This window comes from Erpetoichthys calabaricus, chromosome 18, assembly GCF_900747795.2.
Source record: "Erpetoichthys calabaricus chromosome 18, fErpCal1.3, whole genome shotgun sequence".
Classification (NCBI taxonomy): domain Eukaryota; kingdom Metazoa; phylum Chordata; class Cladistia; order Polypteriformes; family Polypteridae; genus Erpetoichthys; species Erpetoichthys calabaricus.
The window spans coordinates 65,494,454-65,519,620 of NC_041411.2; the positions used below are offsets into that span (position 1 = coordinate 65,494,454).

Consider the following 25,167-nt stretch of genomic DNA (forward strand, 5'->3'; position numbering starts at 1 on the left):
TCATTCATTTTAATCAGCACACGGCTGTTAGATTATTACCAATTAACAGTGAAAATAAAAACAAGCTCATTTAAAACTAGTCTGTCTTTCTGACCTCTGTCAATTCATAGCAGAGCTCAGCCTGAGATCAATTGTTTATGCAGTGGAGCACATAAAAAAATAACTCATCCCTTTGCCTGGAGTTAAACTCGTACTTCTGTATGAAGTGGAGCTCTTTAAATGGAGCCCATTTTTTTGTGTTTGTGTGTGGCACAAATATACAGCACTTGTACAAATGCTGAATTGCTCAAGCAATAATGGTTTGTAACATCAATTGCACACTAAGTATGCAGGGCCAGAATTTCAATTTGTTCTGAGTGATCTTCTCCTGCCTGTTAAGAGGCAGCTAGTCACAAGCTAACAAGCTTAAAAAAAGGGGGAGAACATGTGCACAACAATAGTATGAAATTGAATATGTCATTTTTATATTCATTTCATTTTAGACACATTTTGTGTTTTTCTCATTAACAGCTTGTTGGCCCTAAAATAAAATCATTTTCTTGTCTAGGCTTTGTGTTTTCTGCTGTGTCTTCATGTAACTTTATGTCAGACCAAAGTCATACAACAAGGGCAGTGCGGTGGACTTGATGTGAAATTTTAAAAGAGTACATGCTCGTAAAGGGCAGCATAGCAGTACAGCGGGCAGTGCCACTTCCTCCAGGTTAGAAATTCAAACTAGGTCAACTGGCTGTGAGGAGCTGGCAAGGTCTGTCTCTCTGGAAAAATCTGTTTTTTCCTTCCATGTCTCAAAGACAGGCATGAAAGGTTAATTGGTAAGTTTATATTGGTCCACTGTGCCAGGGTGTGCCAATGTGTGCATCCAGTAATAAACCCCATGAAGTGATTTTAACAAAGGCAGACAAATCAAGACTTGATCTTCTGAATTCATCTTTAGATATTTTAAAAACAATTCTGTATATAAGGACTCTGCTGTTCTATTAATTATATTTTATGTAAGTGAGCATTGATTTATTTTGGTAGGTTATTTATTTATTCATTATTATTCTTATCTAATGTCCTCACCAAAGAGCCTCAATGTCCAGTCATTGTCCAAGGAGTGAATGCATAGGTGGTCCACTCCTACAAGTACTTGGGGGATCCACATTAATGACAGGTTGGACTGGTCTCAGAACTCAGAGGAACTAGAGAAAACAGGGCAGAGAAGAATCTCTTTCCTTAACAGACTGTGTTTCTTTGAGGTGGGAAGTGACATCCGTCACATCCTCTATAACTCTGTGATGGCCAGTGGGATTTTCTACACAGTGGTGTGCTGGGCTGGTGACCTAATTTCAAGAGAGGCCCACCAAACCAACAAGCTAATTAATAGGGCAGGCACAGTTATGGGACACACTCTGGACCCCCTAGAGGTAGTAGCAAAGGAGAAAATTAAAACAAAAATGAGTGCCATTATGAACAATGCAGCACATCCTCTCTGACACACAAACACTGAGGACTTTGAGCAAACAAATTGTTCAGGAGAAGGGTGTCAAGAAACACTACAGGGGCTCCTTTATTACTACAGCAATACTTCTGCATAATACCTCAGTGGGATTATGACAACCGAGTCATTCTGGGGTGTGTTCGGACCCTACTGTGTGTGTGTTTGTAGTATATATATATATATATATATAATATGTATTTATTTAAGGATCTTCTGCAAAATGCCAGATTTTCACCTGGGGACAAATAAGGTTCTATCTATCTATCTATCTATCTATCTATCTATCTATCTATCTATCTATCTATCTATCTATCTATCTATCTATCTATCTATCTATCTATCTATCTATCTATCTATCTATCTATCTATCTATCTATCTATCTATTATAGAGGGCCTTATCTATCTATCTATCTATCTATCTATCTATCTATCTATCTATCTATCTATCTATCTATCTATCTATCTATCTATCTATCTATCTATCTATCTATCTATCTATCTGGTGTGTGTTCAGACCCAAGCATCTGTGAATATTTGCTTACTTACTTATCTACCTACTTACAGTATGTATTTATTTATTTATTTAAGTAACTTCTGGGTCAAATAAAGTTGTAAAGTTCTATCTATCTACGTAATATATTTTAATCTGTTTTTTTTTTCTTGTAACTATTATTTTTATTTCTTGTAAAGCTACATCATGTGTAAGAAAAGGTGCTATAGAAATAGGTGGAGTGGTGGCTCCGAGGGTAGGGATCTGCACTGGCAATCGAAAGGTTGCCGCTTCGAATCCCCTAAAATGCCAATAGGGACTCTGCTCTGTTGGGCCCTTGAGCAAGGCCCTTAACCTTGCTGAGCGCTTTGAGTAGTGAGAAAAGCACTATATAAATGCAAAGAATTATTATTATAAATGTTGTTGTTCTTTTAAGCAGTATCTTTAGATAAAGGTGATGTAATTGAAAACAAATAATGAAAATTTGACTTTGCAATAATTTATTCAATAAAAAATTAACAAATATGCCATTTCTGTCTGAGGAAAAAGTAAGTCCATCATTGACTCTGATATCTGTTATTGCCCCTTCTTGCCTGTAGGAGGTGTCACTGAACCCCAAACCCCAGACACAACTTCTAACACACAGCCCTAGGCCCAATTCGACCAAATACATTTGACAGCACAGTCTAGTACAGCACAGTCCTATCCTGCTTTCCTCCCTTTCTTCCATCTTTCTTTTCTCCTCCATACCTCTCTAGATGAGCTTCGTCTAGCTCAACTCCCAACTCCTTTAAAAGGAGCTTCTATTAAACTGTACCCCGGAGTACTTCCGGTGTAATGATGTGAATCTCCTCTGGGTTAGACAAAACCTCTTGAGAACAGGGGAGCCTGTACCCAGTAGTTCCCACTAGTGGCACCCAAGTGTCCCAACAGCAAAACCTGCAAGAACTCCAATTCCCATCTGGCCCTGGTGTCGAGCTGGGAGCCATACTAGTAGAATGCTGCCACCATTTGTACTGGGGGAACAACTTGTCCCAGGAGGCATTCACCTGTTCTTCTGTTATGGCCAGGAAAGGTGCTACCAGCTAACCTGGCCCGGGATGTCTGTCCTTCCTCCACATCCTCCTTTACACTCCTCAACTAGGCATTTTCTATAACTGTTTAGCAGTATCTGAAATCGACTTGGAGAAAGTGTTTTGCACTCCTCCATACAGAATTCTTTCAGCTGTGAACAAACTCTATCTTACATTTTCTTCTGCAACCAAAATTGTTATTCCTTTAAATAAATTATATTGATTGTAATCATATGATAACGATATTTAGAATACAAAAGGTGACCTGAGAGTACGGCTTCTCAATGTATTGGGACTCTCATAAAGCAGGTGATTCTGTGGATTTTCCGGTGCCATACGTTGTCATTTAAATATCATTAAAAAATCTCTTTGAACCTAACTATTACCTAACCGGTAGACGATGTCGTCAAGTTGTCTGTCGCCGAGTTGTCCCTGAACGGTCCCAAATATAATCCTTAGTTCACAGAAATATAGGAAGCAGGCTTTCTGGTTTGCCAGCACAATGTCAACTTCTATTAGCTGAACCTTTGACTTAAAACAGAGTGGAGGAAGTTAAACTTTCACCTGAAGACATATTGATGTCAAACTTGCCTGGACTTCCACCTCACCTCAATGCTTTCTTTCCTACAGGTCACCTTACTGTCCTTCAAGGTCGATTCTGAATACACCTTTGTGGATTATATCCGAGGAGGGTAAGTACATTGTCTTAACACAATAAAACTCAGCTTGTACTTGTACTTGTGGACATGGTTATCCACAGTGCAAGTGAGTAATGAAACAAATAATTAAATTTCTGTATGAAGAAAGAGTGAATAAAAATAAACATGGACAGCAAAGTTCTACAGTTATTAGCACTGTTGCAGAGACTTGAATTTGAAATCCTGCTTTGGGTACTGTCTGTGTCGAGTTTCTCATTCCGTCCTTACCTTTGTGAGGTTTTTTTTCAGGGTACTCTAGTCTCCTGCCATGATCAAATTATGTGTGGGTTAGGTTTATTGATGACTAAAAGTGTGACAGGGTATAAGTGTGCCTGCTTTGCATGTAATCCTGCCAGGATGAGCTCCAGCTTGACTCTGAAACTATAAAGGTAAAAAGAAGGGTTACATAATGGGTGGATGTATAAATTAAATACAACAACAACAACAACAACAACAACATTTATTTATATAGCACATTTTCATACAAAAAGTAGCTCAAAGTGCTTTACATAATGAAGAAAAGAAAAATAACAGACAAAATACAAAATTAAAATAAGACATTAGTTAACATAGAAAAGGAGTAAGGTCCGATGGCCAGGGTGGACAGAAAAAACAAAAAAAAAAACTCCAGACGGCTGGAGAAAAAAATAAAATCTGTAGGGGTTCCAGGCCACGAGACCGCCCAGTCCCCTCTGGGCATTCTACCTAACATAAATGAAATAGCCCTCTTTGTAGTTAGGGTTCTCACAGAGTCACTTGATGCTGATGGTCATACAGACTTCTGGTTTTTAATCCATCCATCATTGTTGGAACATCATGGTGCTTTGGGTAGATGCGCCACCACCAACAGGACACCGGAAAAGGAAACAGAAGAGAGAGTAGGGGTTAGTACAGATTTTGAATGAATAGTTATTATAATGAATTAGATATACAGAGTATCAGGATTAAATTACAGTGAAGTTATAAGAAGGCCAAGTTAAAATAATGTGTTTTCAGCAGTTTTTTAAAGTGCTCCACTGTATTAGCCTGGCGAATTCCTATTGGCAGGCTATTCCAGATTTTAGGTGCATAACAGCAGAAGGCCGCCTCACCACTTCTTTTAAGTTTTGCTCTTGGAATTCTAAGGAGACACTCAGTTGAGGATCTGAGGTTATGATTTGGAATATAAGATGTCAGACATTCCGATATAATACTCTATGATAGGCTGGTGACCCGTACAGGATAATTAACCACCATACCCCTAAGGCTGCCAGGCAAAGCCACCACTGTCTATAATCTTAACACATGAGGTCTTTAAATGGGCAAATGAACAGATGGAACTATAAACATCTGAAATATGTTCTGAAGTGCAAGCCGAACAGATCTTATGGAGAGAGTCACCATGGGACACTTCGAAATGTACCTTTCACTAGATATCCTATTAGCTTGGATTCTTCCAACAAAAGATGTCTGTTGTAGGCTGGGTTGGGGGGGAGGGGGTGGGGGGGGGTCATTTCATTGAAGACTTGTCTCTTTTAGTTTCTTCTTACATAAACATTTATTTGGTGGAGCTGAGCAGGCTGAAACGCATACAAATTGCTGTCAATGACTTAGTTGCTGTCAGTTCAGTCAGGGAGCTGCTTAGAAATTCACCCTGTATAACTTAAGGTTTGATTGAATTATTGTAAAGGAAAAAGTGCTGGAAACTGCCTGCCTGTTGGTTTGGACATGTGCAGAGGAGAGATGCTGGGTATACTGGGAGAAGGATGCTAAGGATAGAAATGCCAGGGAAGAGGAAAGGAGGAAGGCCTAAGAGAAGGTTTATGGATGTGGTGAGAGAGGACATGCAGGTGATGAGTGTGACAGAGCAAGATGGAGAGGATAGAAAGATATGGATGAAGATGATCCGCTGTGGCAACTCCTAACAGGAGCAGCCGAAAGAAGAAGAAGTTCTCTGATAACAGGTCACATGTAAGCCGTCATATTTCTGTGAAGTAGGTATTTATCCATGACTCTTAATAATTAACTATTTTGGGACTTTACATCATATTTAATGAGAGAGGGGTGTTTCTAGAATATACCGTTTATCTATATGCTGATTGGTGTACTTGAAATGCTCTCAAGTTTGAATATGTAAATGAGCCTTGATGATTAAAGGAAGCTAGTTTGTTAGATATTACATTAAACAATAGCACATGGAACTCCACCAGTTGGTGTAAACAAAGGACATGCATTTTAGAGTTCATTTATAATGATGGCTCAAGTCTCTTCTTTATTTACTGTGTATTTTTCAACAGCTATACACATTGCTTTAAAATTCTTCCAGTTCCTTATTAATTCTTGACAAATTCAAGCTGCTTGATAGTTATAAATCCTGAAAGTTCCCAAACATAAAGTCCCAAAATATCCCAAAAAGTCCACCGGAGTGTGATATTACAGTCAGACCCTGGCTATTAAAAACGGCAAACACAGGATCTTTAATAAAATAAAAAGATTTATTTTTCACAGAAATGCCTGAAAAAAAATTCTCCATGGACCACAAAACGGAAAATGTAGTGGTCTGAAACAAAAGGCAATCCAACTAAACAAAGTCACAATATAGAATCTAGAAAGCAAAGTCATAAACGGAATATGAAGTGAAAGAAATCGAATAAATCCCAAAGCACAGCAAAATCTCAAACATTAATCCACTCCCAGGCATTTTCAAATGAACTGTAAGGGACTGTGGGTAGCACCAACCTTTACAGGGCTGAGGGCAGTCCCTTGTGGTGATGGGCACTGGGCAGGTAGTGTATGGTGCAATGGGATTTAAAACAGAGTCATGTGCACAGTTCTAGTGTGTGTATTACCCACATACACTCCAGTGATGCACTGGCACTCACTGTCACTCCATAACTTTATTTGCATGTCTTGCTGACAATGCACCAAAATCATGGGGCAGGCCCTCCACCCAACTTGGTGTGGAAGTTAATATCCTTGTAAATAAGCTACACCAAATTACATTTGCAGTTGATGTACTGGGATGTTTTCATACAGTGCATCCGGAAAGTATTCACAGCGCATCACTTTTTCCATATTTTGTTATGTTACAGCCTTATTCCAAAATGGATTAAATTCATTTTTTTCCTCAGAATTCTACACACAACACCCCATAATGACAACGTGAAAAAAGTTTACTTGAGATTTTTGCAAATTTATTAAAAATTAAAAAATTGAGAAAGCACATGTAAAGTTAACAATTGATCTCAGGTGCATCCTGTTTCCCCTGATCATCCTTGAGATGTTTCTGCAGCTTAACTGGAGTCCACCTGTGGTAAATTCAGTTGATTGGACAGGATTTGGAAAGGCACACACCTGTCTATATAAGGTCCCACAGTTGACAGTTCATGTCAGAGCACAAACCAAGCATGAAGTCAAAGGAATTGTCTGTAGACCTCCGAGACAGGATTGTCTCGAGGCACAAATCTGGGGAAGGTTACAGAAAAATTTCTGCTGTTTTGAAGGACCCAACGAGCACAGTGGCCTCCATCATCCGTAAGTGGAAGAAATTCGAAACCACCAGGACTCTTTCTAGAGCTGTCCGGCCATCTAAACTGAGCGATCAGGGAAGAAGGGCCTTAGTCAGGGAGGTGACAACCATCTCTGCAGCAATCCACCAATTAGGCCTGCTTAGTAGAGTGGCCAGACGGAAAAGGCACATGGCAGCCCGCCTGGAGTTTGCCAAAATGCACCTGAAGGACTCTCAGACCATGAGAAAGAAAATTCTCTGGTCTGATGAGACAAAGATTGAACTCTTTGGTGTGAATACCAGGTGTCACGTTTGGAGGAAACCAGGCACCGCTCATCACCAGGCCAATACCATCCCTACAGTGAAGCATGGAGGTGGCAGCATCATGCTGTGGGGATGTTCTTCAGCGGCAGGGACTGGGAGACTAGTCAGGTTAAAGGGAAAGATGACTGCAGCAATGTACAGAGACATCCTGGATGAAAACCTGCTCCAGAGCGCTCTTGACCTCAGACTGGGGTGACGGTTCATCTTTCAGCAGGACAACGACCCTAAGCACACAGCCAAGATATCAAAGGAGTGGCTTCAGGACAACTCTGTGAATGTCCTTGAGTGGCCCAGCCAGAGCCCAGACTTGAATCCGATTGATCATCTCTGGAGAGATCTTAAAATGGCTGTGCACCGATGCTTCCCATCCAACCTGATGGAGCTTGAGAGGTGCTGCAAAGAGGAATGGGCGAAACTGGCCAAGGATAGGTGTGCCAAGCTTGTGGCATCATGTTCAACAAGACTTGAGGCTGTAATTGCTGCCAAAGGTGCATCGACAAAGTATTGAGCAAAGGCTGTGAATACTTATGTACATGGGATTTCTCAGTTTTTTTATTTTTAATAAATTTTTAAAAACCTCAAGTAAATTTTTTTCACGCTGTCATTATGGGGTGTTGTGTGTAGAATTCTGAGGAAAAAAATGAATTTAATCCATTTTGGAATAAGGCTGTAACATAACAAAATGTGGAAAAAGTGATGTGCTGTGAATACTTTACGGATGCACTGTAGATGCATTAGCCACTAGCACCTGACAGATGTCACAGCTGGAGTCGTAGTAATGCTTATAGTTGAAGTCGTGTAGTAATACTGCAACTCCAAATGTCTAACTTGAACTCCACAGTCCTGGTACATACAGATACTGCTTAATCCACTTCATCCAAGTCAGGGTTAGGGGAGGTCCGAGCCTGTCCTAGCAGTAGTGGCTGCATAACACGAAACAGAACCTGATGAGGTGCCATTACATTGCAGGATACACCATGGAGCCAATACAAGTTAAACCAACCTACGCATCTTTGGGGAAAGAAGAGTGGACTAGCTAAAGAAAAACTCCACATCACCAAATGTGGAACAAGTAAAGGCTACACAAACAGCAACTGGGTGTGGGATTTAAACCCTGGATGCTGAATCTGCATGGGAGTAATGCTAACCACTACACCATCACACCATCCATCCAAAATCCAAATAATTTCCTGAAAGCTAACGTAACAATAAGATTCAATCAATCATTTTCAAACCTGCTTAGTCTTGAACAGGGGTGCTGGAGCCTATCCCAGCTAGCATAGGGTGCAAGGCAGGAACAAACCATGAAGAGAACGCCAGTCCATTGCAGGTTAAATACATGAACAGCAACCTTGCACTATGGTCAATTCACTGAACCTTCATGTTTTTGGACTGTGGGAGGAAGCTGACACAGACATGGGAAGAACATGCAATCTCCACACAGGGAGGGTCAGGACACCAGCCTTGGCCTCCTTAGTGTAAGGCAGCAGTGCTACCACTGCACCACCATGTCGACAACAATGAAATTCTGCAAAGCAAATAGATTGGGGTCTTGTGCCCTGATGTCAATGGCACAGTGTTTTAAAAAGACAGAGCCTCACGTATGCAATCACCCAAGATTTGGATTCCTTAAAAAAAAAACTTTTCACCGTTTCACATTGTTAGTTTTTGAATATACAAATTACAACATTTTATCTGCCCTCTGATTACGTCTCAAGTTTCTTGGCTCTGGTTAAATGTATCCTATTTGGTTTATGACTCACCACTCTGTTTTCTGACCACTACTCTGGCTACACATTCTGAGCTTTATTAATTTCATTGTCTTCCTGGTTACGTCTTCTGCGTGAGGTCTAACGTCTGCTTGGTTACTCCTGCTTGCAATTTCACTCAAAACTATTGTTGCCTTGCACAAGCAGTACACACAGATATTAAAATAGCAACAGCAGTGCAGAGAAATCCAAAATACCACAAACACATGCAGTATAAGTGGGAATGTAACAGAAAATGTAAAACACAACATAAGAAGCAAGCACACACTAACATTTTTTTCCCTACCATAAGTTCTTCTTATTCCAAGCCCCATGAGCGTGATGTAGTTCTTACTTCCTGGCTTTGGTGGATTTTAAGTCTGAGAGGTCTCTAAAATGGGAACAAACAGCCCACCAACATATTTAAAAAGCCATTAGTGCCTCTAATTAGTCAGAATAAAATGAATTATTCAAAAATGTGTTCTGTAAACCCTATTTGTCATTGTGGCAAATTAAACATTGATTAATGGTGTTTGGCACACTGATTTAGGCTATGTCAAAAGAAAGAAAAAAAGAAAAGAAAAGAGGAATTCTAATGGAGAACTTTCCCCAAAGCCCTTGGGTTAATATGTGCAAGTGATAAATGTAATGTGGTTGTCCTTACATTGGTTGTTTCAATTAATCTTTATTTGTTTTAGTTTCTTCAGTTGAATCCTGTGCATCTGATGTTGTTATGGCAATAACGTATTTACTTAATAGTTAAAATGAAATGATACCCAATTAGAATACACTGGATAATGATCCTGACAACCTTTGGGTGAATTTTATGGATTTTGCCCTGACAATCACAAAAATCACCTTTACAGTGCATCTGGAAAGTATTCACAGCGCATCACTTTTTCCACATTTTGTTATGTTACAGCCTTATTCCAAAATGGATTCAATTCATTTTTTTCCTCAGAATTCTACACACAACACCCCATAATGACAACGTGAAAAACGTTTACTTGAGATTTTTGCAAATTTATTAAAAATAAAAAAACTGAGAAAGCACATGTACATAAGTATTCACAGCCTTTGTCATGAAGCTCAAAATTGAGCTCAGGTGCATCCTGTTTCCCCTGATCATCCTTGAGATGTTTCTACAGCTTCATTGGAGTCCACCTGTGGTAAATTGGAAAGGCACACACCTGTCTATATAAGGTCCCACAGTTGAGAGTTCATGTCAGAGCACAAACCAAGCATGAAGTCAAAGGAATTGTCTGTAGACCTCCGAGACAGGATTGTCTCGAGGCACAAATCTGGGGAAGGTTACAGAAAAATTTCTGCTGCTTTGAAAGACCCAATGAGCACAGTGGCCTCCATCATCCGTAAGTGGAAGAAATTCGAAACCACCAGGACTCTTTCTAGAGCTGTCCGGCCATCTAAACTGAGCGATCAGGGAAGAAGGGCCTTAGTCAGGGAGGTGACCAAAAACCCGATGGTCACTCTATCAGAGCTCCAGAGGTCCTCTGTAGAGAGAGGAGAACCTTCCAGAAGGACAACCATCTCTGCAGCAATCCACCAATCAGGCCTGTATGGTAGAGTGGCCAGACGGAAGCCACTCCTTAGCAAAAGGCACATGGCAGCCCGCCTGGAGTTTGCCAAAATGCACCTGAAGGACTCTCAGACCATGAGAAAGAAAATTCTCTGGTCTGATGAGACAAAGATTGAACTCTTTGGTATAAATGCCAGGCGTCATGTTTGGAGGAAACCAGGCACCGCTCATCACCAGGCCAATACCATCTCTACAGTGAAGCATGGTGGTGGCAGCATCATGCTGTTGGGATGTTTTTCAGCTGCAGGAACTGGAAGACTAGTCAGGATAAAGGGAAAGATGACTGCAGCAATGTACAGAGACATCCTGGATGAAAACCTCCTCCAGAGCACTCTTGACCTCAGACTGGGGCGATGGTTCATCTTTCAGCAGGACAACGACCCTAAGGACACAGCCAAGATATCAAAGGAGTGGCTTCAGGACAACTCTGTGAATGTCCTTGAGTGGCCCAGCCAGAGTCCAGACTTGAATCCGATTGAACATCTCTGGAGAGATCTTAAAATGGCTGTGCACCGACGCTTCCCATCCAACCTGATGGAGCTTGAGAGGTGCTGCAAAGAGGAATGGGCGAAACTGGCCAAGGATAGGTGTGCCAAGCTTGTGGCATCGTATTCAACAAAACTTGAGGCTGTAATTGCTGCCAAAGGTGCATCGACAAAGTATTGAGCAAAGGCTGTGAGTACTTATGTACATGTGATTTCTGAGTTTTTTTATTTTTAATAAATTTGCAAAAACCTCAAGTAAACTATTTTCACGTTGTCATTATGGGGTGTTGTGTGTAGAATTCTGAGGAAAAAAATGAATTTAATCCATTTTGGAATAATGCTGTAACATAATAAAATGTGGAAAAAGTGATGCGCTGTGAATACTTTCCGGATGCACTGTATATTTCCCATCATGAACCATTTTATTGCAATCACCTATTTTGGGGATTTTCTCTCATAAATATTTACAGTTGAACAGCTACAACTTGAACATGAGTGCTGATCTATAAGTAGTGGAAGTGCTCCTAGGAATGAAACTCAGATAATACCAAGGACTGTGAACGGGATAGCCATGATAAAAAGTTTCATTAAACTAAACAAAAATGGCTGCTCCATAAGGGCAGAAGAGCATGGCACATAAACAACTCGTCGACCGAACAGGAACATTTATCTGTTGGACCAATGAACAAGGAAGGTGAAGGATTTTAGTATTTGATTCAGTTATTTCCAAAAATTACATAAAGAGGACCTGCTTTCCATGGCACTTTTTGTTTTGCTTGCCTATATAAATCTAAATTGCATTTGGCACAGTTTGAATGCTGCATACATACACAAATAATACCAGTCGCTAAAGTTTTGTGATAAATCTCTTGGCTGACAGCATTACAAATCCTACAAGGATTTTTCCACTGATGCCCAGTGTAGGTGAATAGCTACGTCAAATGCGTTTTTGGCCATTTCAGTGCAGGCGGACATGCATTCATGTAAAATGTAGAAATGCTAGTGTAGATAGAGAAAACAGAAAAATTCTTCTTAAATTAAGGCGTAGTAGTATAGACTTGGCCTTAATTTCACTTTTCTCAAACAACAAAGTTTCTTTATAAACTTCTTTATAATAAAGTGAACATCACAGAAAGCTACTGTATTTGGCTCTGTACCACTTCTCAGGGTTTCTGTTTCTTACACAATACATAAAATCAACTGTGGCTGACAGAAGAAATGGGGAAGTCCAAAAAATGTAAGGATGCCAGCCAGGTTGCACAAAAACAAGTGCATGCTGTCACAAAACAAGTGAAACAATAGGTAGTAGCTGCCTCAGAATAAATAACACTGCTCAGTAGAGTGGGTCTGGCGTGGTGGAGCTCCATCCTGCAGTTAGGTCTCTTCCAAGTGAGACACCTAATTCTAGGGGTGCTCAGCCTTTAATTGGACTCCAAATGGAATGGGCTGTTACCCTTATGGGTTGTCTTCTCGGCACTATAGATGTGAAAAGAGATGATACTGTTAGCAACAGTGCCCCCTACTGTCCTGGAAGCCCATACCTCCAAAAGGGCTGGAAGGTGAACATCCAACATGCATATAAGACACCACTAATAACAGAATCAGGAGTGGACTAACAGTGCGTAAGCACTGTCAAGAATCCTGACCTAAAATTTTCCTCTTCCTGATTGGACAATTTTTAAAAGACCTCGGTACATTCCAGAGTCTCTAATGTTTTGTCTTAAAAATATGACATTCAGAGCTTAATAACCATCTCTGTTTGAAGGAACTCTCAGGTTCTCTAGTTTCTTGCAACACATGCATTATTGTGTCACATCTACAGTTTCTCTAATCACCCTTTTCCATGTTTGTGTTACTACGATAAATCATCTTCTCTGACATAAGAGACATGTAATTTTAATACACATTGGGTGGTTGAAAAATCGAGAGTACACCTTATGAGAGGGATTTAGGAGTCATAGTGAACTCTAAGCTATCAACAATGTTCAAAAGCCATTAAGAAGTACAAGGAGGTTCTGCTCAAGCTTTATAATGCACTGGTGAGGCCTCATCTGGAGTCCTGTGTGCAGTTTTGGTCTCCAGGCTACAAAAAGGACATAGCAGTGCTAGAAAAGGTCCAGAGAAAAGTGTCTAGGCTGATTCCACGGCTACAGGGGATGAGTTATGAAGAAAGATTAAAAGAGCTGAGCCTTTACAGTTTAAGCAATAGAAGATTAAGAGCTGACGTGATTGAAGTGTTTAAAATTATGAAGGGAATTAGTCCAGTGGATCGAATCTGTTATTTTCAAATGAGTTCATCAAGAACACAGGGACACAGTTGGAAACTTGTTAAGGGTAAATTTCACACAAACATTATGAAGTTAGAATGATAGACACTAGAAATAAGTTATCAAGTAGTGTGGTAGACAGTAGGACTTTAGGGACTTTCAAAACTTAATTTGATGTTTTTTTGGAAGAAGTAAGTGGATAGGACTGGTGAGCTTTGTTGGGCTGAATGGCCTGTTCTCATCTAGAGTGTTCTAATGTTCTAATGTAATTCAGTCTCTCTGGCTTAGGCAACAAATAAACAAAGTAGAAGCTGACATCTGTGGTAACATGTGAATCTCGCTCTGGATCCAGAAAGGAGTCCCTTTATATGCGCCACCCACAGGAGGGAACTCTTAAGGACATGACAGGCTTGAGATTAGGTCACACACACTTGCACACTTTTGTGGTATGTACTGTATAACCCATTGACTGCCCAGAACTGTACAAATAAACTTAACATCAGATAGTTAGAGAAGATAATTGAGATAACTTAACCTGTTTGAGTCTTTGGGTCACATATCTTAGCTTATGTGTCCAGCGTGGAGCTTTACATTCCCAGTTTGACCAGGTTCAACAATAAGATTCACAATATAGAAAAGTTGTTGTGTTTTGAGTGCTACCTCAAATCCAAAATAACCCCAAAAGCAGCACAAATAAATCACAGTTGAAATAATAATTTTATACTTGGCTTGTATTTAGGAATATTTTAGCATACAAATTCACAGTTCACCTCTGCTAGGACAGACACGATTAAAGTTGACAGAGCTGAATACAGTAGTTAGCCGATGTGTCCTTGATGCTTCGATTGTTATGTTCTCTGAAGTTTAGAGTCTGAAAGGTTACCAAGAACAGCATTTCAAACATCCCAAGGTTAATCAGGTCAGCAGCTGTGGTGGTCCAGAGTATGAAGGGTTCAGCTGTTGACATTATTTGTTAACACTTTTTGTAACTTTTTATGATAATGCTGTTTTAGTTAGATAAACCAAGTGCAATTTAACTAGGAAAGTGCTAGAAAATCTCTGAGAACAAAGGACCAACATTTCTACTGACAGAGCCCTAGAAATGCGAGGGGAAATCTTAATAAATATTAAGACCGCAGTGACTCGTTAAATATTAATTTAACTTCTCAGCTGCCTACAACTGGCTGTTTACCACTGGTAAATCCTGGCCTCAGAGGTAGGACTTCATGGAAAGAGTAAGCATGGTAAGTAGGAGCTACAGCTGAATACTTCAGCGATGAGCACGTGAAGTATGGAAGACAAAGGACAGATAACAAAATCCACCTTTCTTCTTGTCTTTTACACAAGAGTATGCAGTTTCTGTCCACAGCTCATCCAGTTCATCAAATATATCTTATTGTGAATGATTTCCTCATACATACCAGGGGTAATGGCTTATCATACTCATCATGCAAATACATTCCCTCAGTTTATAATTACACTGTATATCGAATATACTGTAAAGCAGGCTATGGGCTCTAAAAGTTTAGGTAAGTCTATGCTGCATCAAATTTCCATGTTTTAAAGTGAACTTCTCAATTTTTCATATTTGACAATTGAAAAACACAAATTGAAAGTATGTAACTACCATAAAAATAATGATCATACCACTTGACTTAGTGAGAATTGGTAAAGATGTACATTTAGTATTCATATACCAGCTGCCTTCTGCGCATTCGTGCATGGATTGTGTGAACACGGCCTTATCTGGTGGACTGTCGTCTGCTGTCTTGAGCTGCTCTCCCTAAAAACCTTCAGTAGCAGCAAATTCATATTCTAATTGCCATAGCCTAGCTTCATCTTAGATCCCCCCACCCACCATATGTGTGAAGATACCTCCACAGTGCAGCTAGCTAGCTTTTCTTGTAATGACCTTGCTTTTCTTTTTTTCTTTCAAGAACCTCACATTGCTTGAATAGAGAGAAAAATGAAGCATTAAGAGGAATGGAGCAAAATAAAAAAAAGATAAAGTGGTATTTTAAAGCTTATTTTCAGAACATAATATTACAGATAGAAATTTTCCTAGTCACTCCAACAATGTTGTGAATTTCCCATTGGGATTAATAAAGTATCTATCTATCTATCTATCTATCTATCTATCTATCTATCTATCTATCTATCTATCTATCTATCTATCTATCTATCTATCTATCTATCTAACAGGAATATGAAAAATCAACGCCTTTAAACATTGGCTGTTGCAGTGCCTATAAAAAGTGTTCACCTCCTTGGAAGTTTTCATATTTTTTTATTGCACAACATTGACTCAGTTCTTCTTCTTCTTCTTCTTCTTCTTCTTCTTCTTCTTCTTCTTCTTTCGGCTGCTCTCATTAGGGGTTGCCACATCATATCATATCAATATCATTCTGTCCTCTGCATCTTGTTCTGTCATACCCATCACCTGCATGTCCTCTCTCACCACATCCATAAACCTTCTCTTAGGCCTTTCTCTTTTCCTCTTACCTGGCAGCTCTATCCTTCGCTTCCTTTCCGGAATATACTCAGCATCTCTCTTCTGCACATGACCAAACCAACGCATACTCCCAACCGTCCAACCTGAGCTGACCCCCTAATGTCCATCCTCGGCACACCCAGTGCAAATCTTAGCATTTTTAACTCTGCTACCTCCAGCTCTGTCTCCTGTTTTCTGGGCAGTGCCACCATCTCCAACCGATATAGCATAGCTGGTCTCACTACCGTCCTGTAGAACTTCCCTTTCACTCTTGCTGATATCCATCTGTCACAAATCACTCCTGACACTCTTCTCCGCCCATTCCACCCTGCCTGCACTCTCTTTTTCACCTCTCTTCCATACTCCCCATTACTCTGTACTGTTGATCCCAAGTATTTAAACTCGTCCACCTTCGCCAACTCTACTCTCTGCATCCTCACCATTCCACTGACTTCCCTCTCATTCACACACATATGTTCTGTCTTGTTCCTACTGACCTTCATTCCTCTCCTCTCTAGAGCATATCTCCACCTCTCCAGGGTTTCCTCAACCTGCTCCCTACTCTCACTACAGATCACAATGTCATCAGCAAACATCATAGTCCATGGGGACTCCTGTCTAATCTCATCTGTCAACCTGTCCATCACCATTGCAAATAAACAAGGGCTCAGAGCCGATCCCTGATGTAATCCCACCTCCACGTTGAGTGCATTTGTCACTCTTACCACAGACCTCACCACGGTCACATTTCCCTCGTACATATCCTGTACAACTCTTACATACTTCTCTGTCACTCCCGACTTCCTCATACAATACCACAACTCCTCTCGAGGCACCCTGTCATATGCTTTCTCCAGGTCCACAAAGTCACAGTGCAGCTCCTTTTAGCCTTCTCTAAACTTCTCCATCAACACCCTCAGAACAAAAATTGCATCTGTGGTGCTCTTTCTTGGCATGAAACCATACGGCTGCTCACTAATCATCACCTCCATTCTTAACCTAGCTTCCACTACTCTTTCCCATAACTTCATGCTGTGGCTCATCAGTTTTATCCCCCTTTAGCTACTACAGCTCTGCACATTCCCCGTATTATACGACATTGAATCACACTGGATTTAATTTGGCTTCTTGACAACTGATCTCTTTAATAACAAAGTGAGAACAGGTCTCTGCAAATATGAAACAGAAAACACTTGATCACATTAAGTGTTCACCCCCTTCAATTCAGTATTTAGTAGCTGCACCCTGGGCAGCCATGACAGCCTTGCATTTGTATGTGCAGGTCTCTACCGCTTTACCCATCTGGACACTGTAATTTTTCCCAAATCCTTTGTAATGAAAGTGCTCAAGCTCTATCAGGTTCAAGTCCAACCACAAATTCTCTGTTGGATTGAGATCTGAACTCTGACTTGGATTCTCCAGGACATTAACATTGTAGTCATTCCTGGTATCTTTGGCTTTATGCTTGGAGTTGTTGTTTTTCTGGAAAGCAAATCCTTTCCCAAGGTGCAGGTTTCTTGCAAACTGCATTAGGTTTTCCTCCATGGCCTCCCACCGTATTGCTGCATTTATTTTCCTCTCCACCCTCACACACCTTCTCAGGCCTGCTGCAGAGAAGCATCCCCACAGCTATGCTTCACGGAGAGGATGGTGTGTTTGATAATGGCATATGTCAAACGTGGTGTTTAGTCCGATGGCCAAAATGCTCCATTTTAGTCTCATCACATCACAAGCCCTTCCTCCAGCTAATTCAGGGTCTACCATGTGCCTTCTGCTGAGATGTAATGTTCATTTTTTAAAAGCAACTGCAATTGTTGAAGTACTCAGGTAACAATTGTTGCCTGCACTCCTTCAGAGTTATCATAGGTTTCTTGGTGGCCTCCCTAACTAGTCTTCTTCTTCCTGCTCTCTACAGATTTACAACTGTGCCATCCTCTTTCCATCTTTAATTTAAATGAACACCAAGGGACATTCAGTGACTTGGATATTTTCTTGACTCCATTAACCTATATATGACAAATAAACCTAAACCTAACCTAACCTCCTGACTTGTATTTCTCAATCAACTTTTTACAGAGTTGACTTGACTACAGACAGGTGGTCTATAGTTAATCAGTTATGTGACTTATGTGACTTATGTGACACTGGGTTCACCAGTGATAATACAGGTGTGTGAATACTTGTGCAATCAATGATTTTGTGATAAATTTAGATCACATTGAACAGATATGTTTTCACTTTGACATCCAATAGTCTTTTTCTGTCCTTCAAGTCCATTACATTTGCATTTATTTGCTCAGCTGGTGCTTTTATCCAAACCAACTTACAAAAGAGGTCAGCACAATCAAGTAAACATCAGTCTGGGGGGAAAAGTGTTACAAAACAAGGTTACAAAATTGATCATCACAAGTGTATGGGAGATTATTTGCACCAAAATTAAATGCAATCCAATTTGTTAATTGCTTTGAAATGCAATACATATGTAACAGGGACATTTGATTTTGTCACAATTTTATCACGTCATAATTATTAAGCAATCAATCGATTGCTTTTCAATACAGCATACAATTTTATTGTCAGATTAAAATGCAACATAAAAGCATATTGCACTTAAATTTTTCTTCATAGATTGCATGTCATAACAAAAACCAAGGCAGACATATTGCATTTCGCTTAGTGGTGCCGCAATCATTGCATTTTGATTCAAGACCACGCTTTAAACTTGCCAAATTAAAAGTAATCAAATCAGCATTAAAAGGCGGGGTAAGGGGCGTCTAAAGTTGGGGAAAGAGGCGGTTAAATGCTTCTGTACTCTGGCAGGGAACATAAGTTTATTCAGTATGGACTGCGAAGTGGTTAACTGAAGTAGCAAAACATATATTTTAGGTCTTGCTGAAAAAGTATACCCTTATATTAAGTTGCCTAAAGTTGTTTTCTTTTTATACGTGTTAAATTAAGCAGTGAGGTTATTTTTTGAGGTGTGAGTTGTTAGCAATTTTAACTAAATACTGAATATAGTGAAACATTAATGAAATGCTGAGCTTGGCTAATTCATAACTATTTATTCAATACCCTCTGTGAATAACAGATACTATATAGTTTTTCCCTTCTTTTGACACATAAGAGAATAAATCATCATTTAGATTCCACCAGTTGAATTAGACAGTGGATCAATTCTCTGTTTACATTCTTTCCAAGTACAATATACTCTTGATTGGAACACCTCTTTCCTCAACTTGCCCATTCCCAAAACATTTTGACGCAGATTAGGCATTTAGTGTTGCCATAATTAAAGTGTAGTGTCGAAGTGAAATATAATATATACTGACTTGTGCTAGGAGAATTGCAGCAGGCCTGTTTTGCTATTAGATATGGACATGAATCAAAATGCATTGTGCTTTTGTATTGCATTTTAAGCTAACATGAAAATTGCGTGCTGTAGTGAAAAGCAATTGATCATTTGGTTGATATGTTTTTAATTATGACATGACAAAACCATGAGAAAGTCAAACATCATACCTGCATATCCATCCATCCATCCATTTTCCAACCCGCTGAATCCAAATACAGGGTCACGGGGGTCTGCTGGAGCCAATCCCAGCCAACACAGGGCACAAGGCAGGAACCAATCCCAGGCAGGGTGCCAACCCACTGCAGGACACACACAAACACACCCAGCACACACTAGGGCCAATTTAGAATCACCAGTCCACCTAACCTGCATGTCTTTGGACTGTGGGAGGAAACAGGAGGCAACCCACGCAGACACGGGGAGAATATGCAAACTCCACACAGGGAGGACCCAGGAAGCGAACCCAGGTCCCCAGGTCTCCCAACTGCGAGGCAGCAGTGCTACCCACTGCGCCATTGTGCTGCCCATACCTGCATATGTATTACATATCAACACAATTAACACGTTGTATTACATTTAAATAATCTTCCATACCAGTGGAGAGCACAGAAAAAAATGCAAGTGAGTTACACTTTCTTGGTTACAAAAACCTAACAAAGCCATTATCAATTAGACAGAAATTCACTGAATAAGAGAGTCTTCTTAAACACACTGAGGGAGTCAGCAGTTTGAATGGAAGTGGGCAGCTTGTTCCACCAGCTAGGAGCCGCACATTAAAAGAGTCTGGACTAAGATTTGATGCCATTCCGTTAATCAGATGGGAGTGGGTGAGAAGAAGCGCAGGACCTCACAAGTGTCTCCATATACTGTAAGTACTGGTGTTGACCAAATGACTACTTTGTAGACAAGCATCAATGATTTGAACTTAATACATAATGCTACAGGGAGCCAACGTACTGATCAGTTATCAATGTCAAAAATCCAAGTTAAATCCACTGAGATTTAATCTATACTAATAAAAGGCAAAGCCCTCACTGACTGACTCACTGACTGACTAACTGACTGACTGACTCACTCACTCACTCATCACTAATTCTCCAACTTCCCATGTAGGTAGAAGGCTGAAATTTGGCAGGCTCATTCCTTACAGCTTACTTACAAAAGTTAGGCAGGTTTCATTTTTGAAATTATACACGTAATGGTCATAACTGGAACCTCTTTTTTGACCATATACTGTAATGGAAGGCAGCAAGATGGCCGTAGGAGACGGAGTTGCGTGTCGCGTCATCACGCCTCCCACATAATCACGTGAACTGACTGTGAACTTAGTACGTAGAAAAGAAGGAGGAGCCCCAAAGAGCGCTGAAGAAAACATTCATTACACAATTGACAAGGCAGCGAAACAATAAGAAGCGAGTGAGTGACGCATACAAGCATCTTCATAAGACACGAGGTATAAAAAAGCACGGTATAAACCGTAAGTTTAAATTAAGTTTATAGAAACGCTCCAGCTGCCGTTTGCAATACCATATTCGTGAGATACAAGTTTAATGAGAAGACACGAGGTATAAAAAAGCATGGTGTAAACCGTAAGTTTAAATGTATGTATGTGTGTATATATATATATATATATATATATATATATATATATATATATATATATATATATGTATATGTATATGTATGTGTATATATATATGTATGTGTGTATATATATATATATATATATATATATGTTTATGTATATATATGTTTACATAACCTCTTTAACACACTACTTCTCCTCTGCGAAGCGCGGATATTTTGCTAGTGTTGTATAAAAATAAAATATGAAAACTTCAAAGGAGTGAATGCTTTTTATACACTGTAAATGTTTAAGAATAAATCAGAGATCAATCAAATTTGAAGCACAAGTAAAAAAAAAAAAAAAAGGAATTGCTTACATCCTTTAATCATGTTACAAGCAGTAATGTGTTATATCAAGCCTCATTATGTCATATTTTTCCCATGAGTGATATTTTTCTAAACCCTGCTGCTTACACACAAATTGTACTGAGCCTTTTGGCCAATAATGCTGCCCCCAAAAATGTGCCGCTCGGGGCAGACCACCCCCTAGCTATGCCACTGCCACTCCAGGTTAGCCCTTGCAATTCACAAGGGTTACGATTCACAGATCCACCTATTATCAGTTATGTCATCAATAATTAAAAAGAAATTATTTTATGAGTTTTGTGAACTTTTATGGAAATCCACAAATGATGCTGTAGCAATGCTACTTAAATGGACTGCAAATCCCAGCAGCCCCAGGGAGTGCTGCGCCATTTACAGTTCACTAAAACTGCAGTTCACTAAAGAACTGTGGGAACCACACATTTTGCCTGGGAGACGCCACGTATCTTTGTCTCGGCAGCAAGGCATACAAGTGGTTTTCTTGCACAGGGATTGTTCTACCTCATGTTTCTCGCAATGTTTGGCATTTTGTTTAGTGCAATAAACTTAGAATACTCTATAACCATGGGCCCAAAATGGATTTTCACATTCATGTGGGCCCCGGGCCCCTAACCCCTAAATATCACTAGGGATAACTGTATTTATTTAGACTTATGATCAGTCATACCTCTCGCCCCACTGAGCACTCTTAGGTCATGTGCTTATTCTTATTATTCCTCCTATAACTGCTTTTGGATGTTGCTTCCATAAGTACTGTGTGTTCTCATCTCTTCTGCTACTATTCAAATAGGCTCTCATGACCCGTCTTACATTCTGACACAGTTATCCTCACAGATGTAAGGAGATTTTACCCCCAAGCTGATGTCATTTCTGTTTATTGCACCTTGCAGGACAGAATGCCTCCTTTTCTAAAATGAGAGATTCAACATTGTTCAGTTTTCCCAACCTTCAACATCATTAATTTTCTTACTTTATGAGTCATTCTCTTCCTGACCTCTTCATATATTGTGGAGCTACATAGTGATTAACAATTCTTATGTCCTGAACCACTTCATATCTTTGCATTTTGCTTCTCTCTGTGTATTGTATATCACATGTATAGAGCTTAGCTGAACAAAATGAAACTTTGAAGCCAATTATAATGTCATTTTCTCCCCATGCCAACTAGATTTCCTTTTTTTTTCCATCATTATGCGACTCATAGTGAATTTCATTCAGAGCAGTTAAAGCATGGTAATGAATTCCTGATTCTATTAGTTGTGTTTTCTGAAAGCGAACTGTATGACATTAATTTACCTGCTACGCATTCTGATGGCCTAATCAAGCTGATATGTCAATTGATACAGTCTATCTTTTTGACATTTTGCTCAAAGGCTGAAATCTGTCCACCTTCTTGAAAGGAAGGGGTTGGGTCAGTATCAACTCTCAGGTTTGGGTTTTTAGCTTCGTTTTTTTGAGAATAATTTATAGTCTATCAGGTACATTTCAGTCTGTTCTCAGAAAACCCTTAACCTTTATCTGGTAAGGTAAGTGCCATTGCATTCCAGCATTTTGTAATAGGTTATGTAGTGCACGGTTACGTGGGGTTGCTTTGTGGAATGACACATGTCACTTAAAAGCTCTCTATATACACTGAATAAACCCTACAGTGACATTATCTTTGAAAGTCATGTCGTGTTTCACCTATTGACAAACGGTAACTCATGATAAATGTCAGAAAAGCTTCATTGCTCATAATGTTATTATGTTAGCTGCAGGCCATTCTTGATCATTATTATGGCGTTCATAAAACAAATGGAGCAAATTAACTCTTTGTCTCCTTAAGTTGTGACCTGATCTCTCTAAAATCTGTGTTTTCTTACCTACTACTAAGCCATGCATGGATATTTTACAGGGCTATTTGACAGGTTGCTTTGTTTCTTCTCTGTAAAGAGACAAAAATGGCTTTGGCAAACATTTTGGTCATAGTTTTCTTAAGCAACTGTATAATATCATGGAAGGTAGGCCAGTCGCCCTGCCCAGGGTTTGTTTCCTGCCTTGCGCCCTGTGTTGGCTGGGATTGGCTCCGGCATACCCCCGTGACCCTGTAGTTAGGATATAGCGGGTTGGATAATGGATGGATGGATGGTGGGCCGGAATTAAAAAATATGGTGAAGCATGTTTAAAATAGAAATGCAAATTAGTCTTAGAGAGATTTGGTCTGTAATGTTACTCTTTATGGCCTTTTATGTTTCTAACACTTAGAATTAAACTGATTTTCTAGAGATGCTTTGATGCACGTGTACTTTTTGTTTTTCTTTGTTGAAGGCAGAGAATAAAGTGCTGTGGAACGAGCACTGTACAAAAAAGAGGTAACACTTTAGTTTAGCTATCCATTATAAGCACCTATTAACAGATAATACAGTTTTATTAATTACTAGCCACGTTACCTGTCAAAGACTAATAATTTTAAAATATTTGCTATCTCTTCCCCAATCACGTTCCCATAAAGCCCGCTTCTCAGACTCTGTGATTATTTTCGAGGCGGCTTTCTCACATCCTGTCCGTTTTTGTACTTGCCGTTTTTTAAAGGTGACCCTCTGCATCCCTCCCAAGCTGTTTCTCCACTCACACTTCCTCTTTCGTCACATCACCAAAGCCAAACTGACCAATCACACCAAAGCCATAATGACCAATCAGATTGCTCAGAGGGACTTACATAGTGGAGGGATAGTGTTTTACTACATAGTAGATGTTTTCCCATAATTAAATGAGTACTCCTTCCAAAAATGAACCTGCCTCATATAGGTTGCAGTGACGGCCAAGAAAAAAAATGAATGTTATGTTTTCACACAGAACGGAGATAACAAAGTTTCTGAGGCAAAAGAGGTCTATGGTTACCAGCACTGGACAAGATCAAATAAGATCATATCCATCCATGAAAAAATCTCACATTACTCGTGTTGCATAATCCACATGTCAAGTCATCCAGTTGTATGTTCACAAGAACTCAAACACTAAAATATTAATATAAAAACTGCTTCTGGAATGTGTTTTCGTGAATGAAAATGGAATGCCATCAGATGAGAGTGAACATTTGAATTATAGTCCCCCTTCCCATCCACAACTGAAGTATGTGCCTTGAGCATGGGAAAGGCGCTATATAAATAAAATGTATTATTATTATTACCTCGCGATTATTTGGTGTCAATCTGTGAAGCTGCACTCGTGAATTGACCTTCTTCTTGTTGCAGCATCTCAGATATGCACAAGTACGAGGCGTATTCTCTTCCTCACAATGTTTTCACTCACTTTTATTTAACTTTCAAACTTAAGTTTGATGTGTCTCCCAGTGCATGCTTTCTGTTATATCACCTGTAAGGTAATGTCAGCCAAAGAATAAACTGGTACTGGGCTGAACTCCTGACCAATGAATGAGGCGAGGAGGCAGGTCTTTAATTCTAATGCTCATTCATATCTGAATGCATTCCATTTTCATTTGTGAGAATGACTTTCTAAGAAGTGGTTTATTTGACAATATATTAGTTGCAAGACACATGTTTGAGACTTGAGGTATACCATTGGATGACATGGAGTGTGCAGGTGAGTTTTCCTGGTGCCAAAATGTAACTTCTCTGGATGTTTTTTTTCTTTTCCTAATGTTCTACCACAGATGTCTCAGCATTGCAATGTAACATCATTGATTAAGTTTTGTCTAAGTTTATTAGTGTTGAAAAATTCAATC

General features: G+C 39.7%; 1 protein-coding gene across 1 annotated transcript in view; it reads left to right on the plus strand.

The window, feature by feature from the left end:
- Positions 1-25,167, plus strand: part of cpne9 (copine family member IX) — a 737,722-nt gene that overhangs the window by 535,349 nt on the left and 177,206 nt on the right. The window contains exon 14 of the mRNA XM_028824197.2: positions 3,675-3,736. Within this exon, the coding sequence (XP_028680030.1) occupies positions 3,675-3,736 (62 nt within the window). The remainder of the gene's footprint in view (positions 1-3,674; positions 3,737-25,167) is intronic.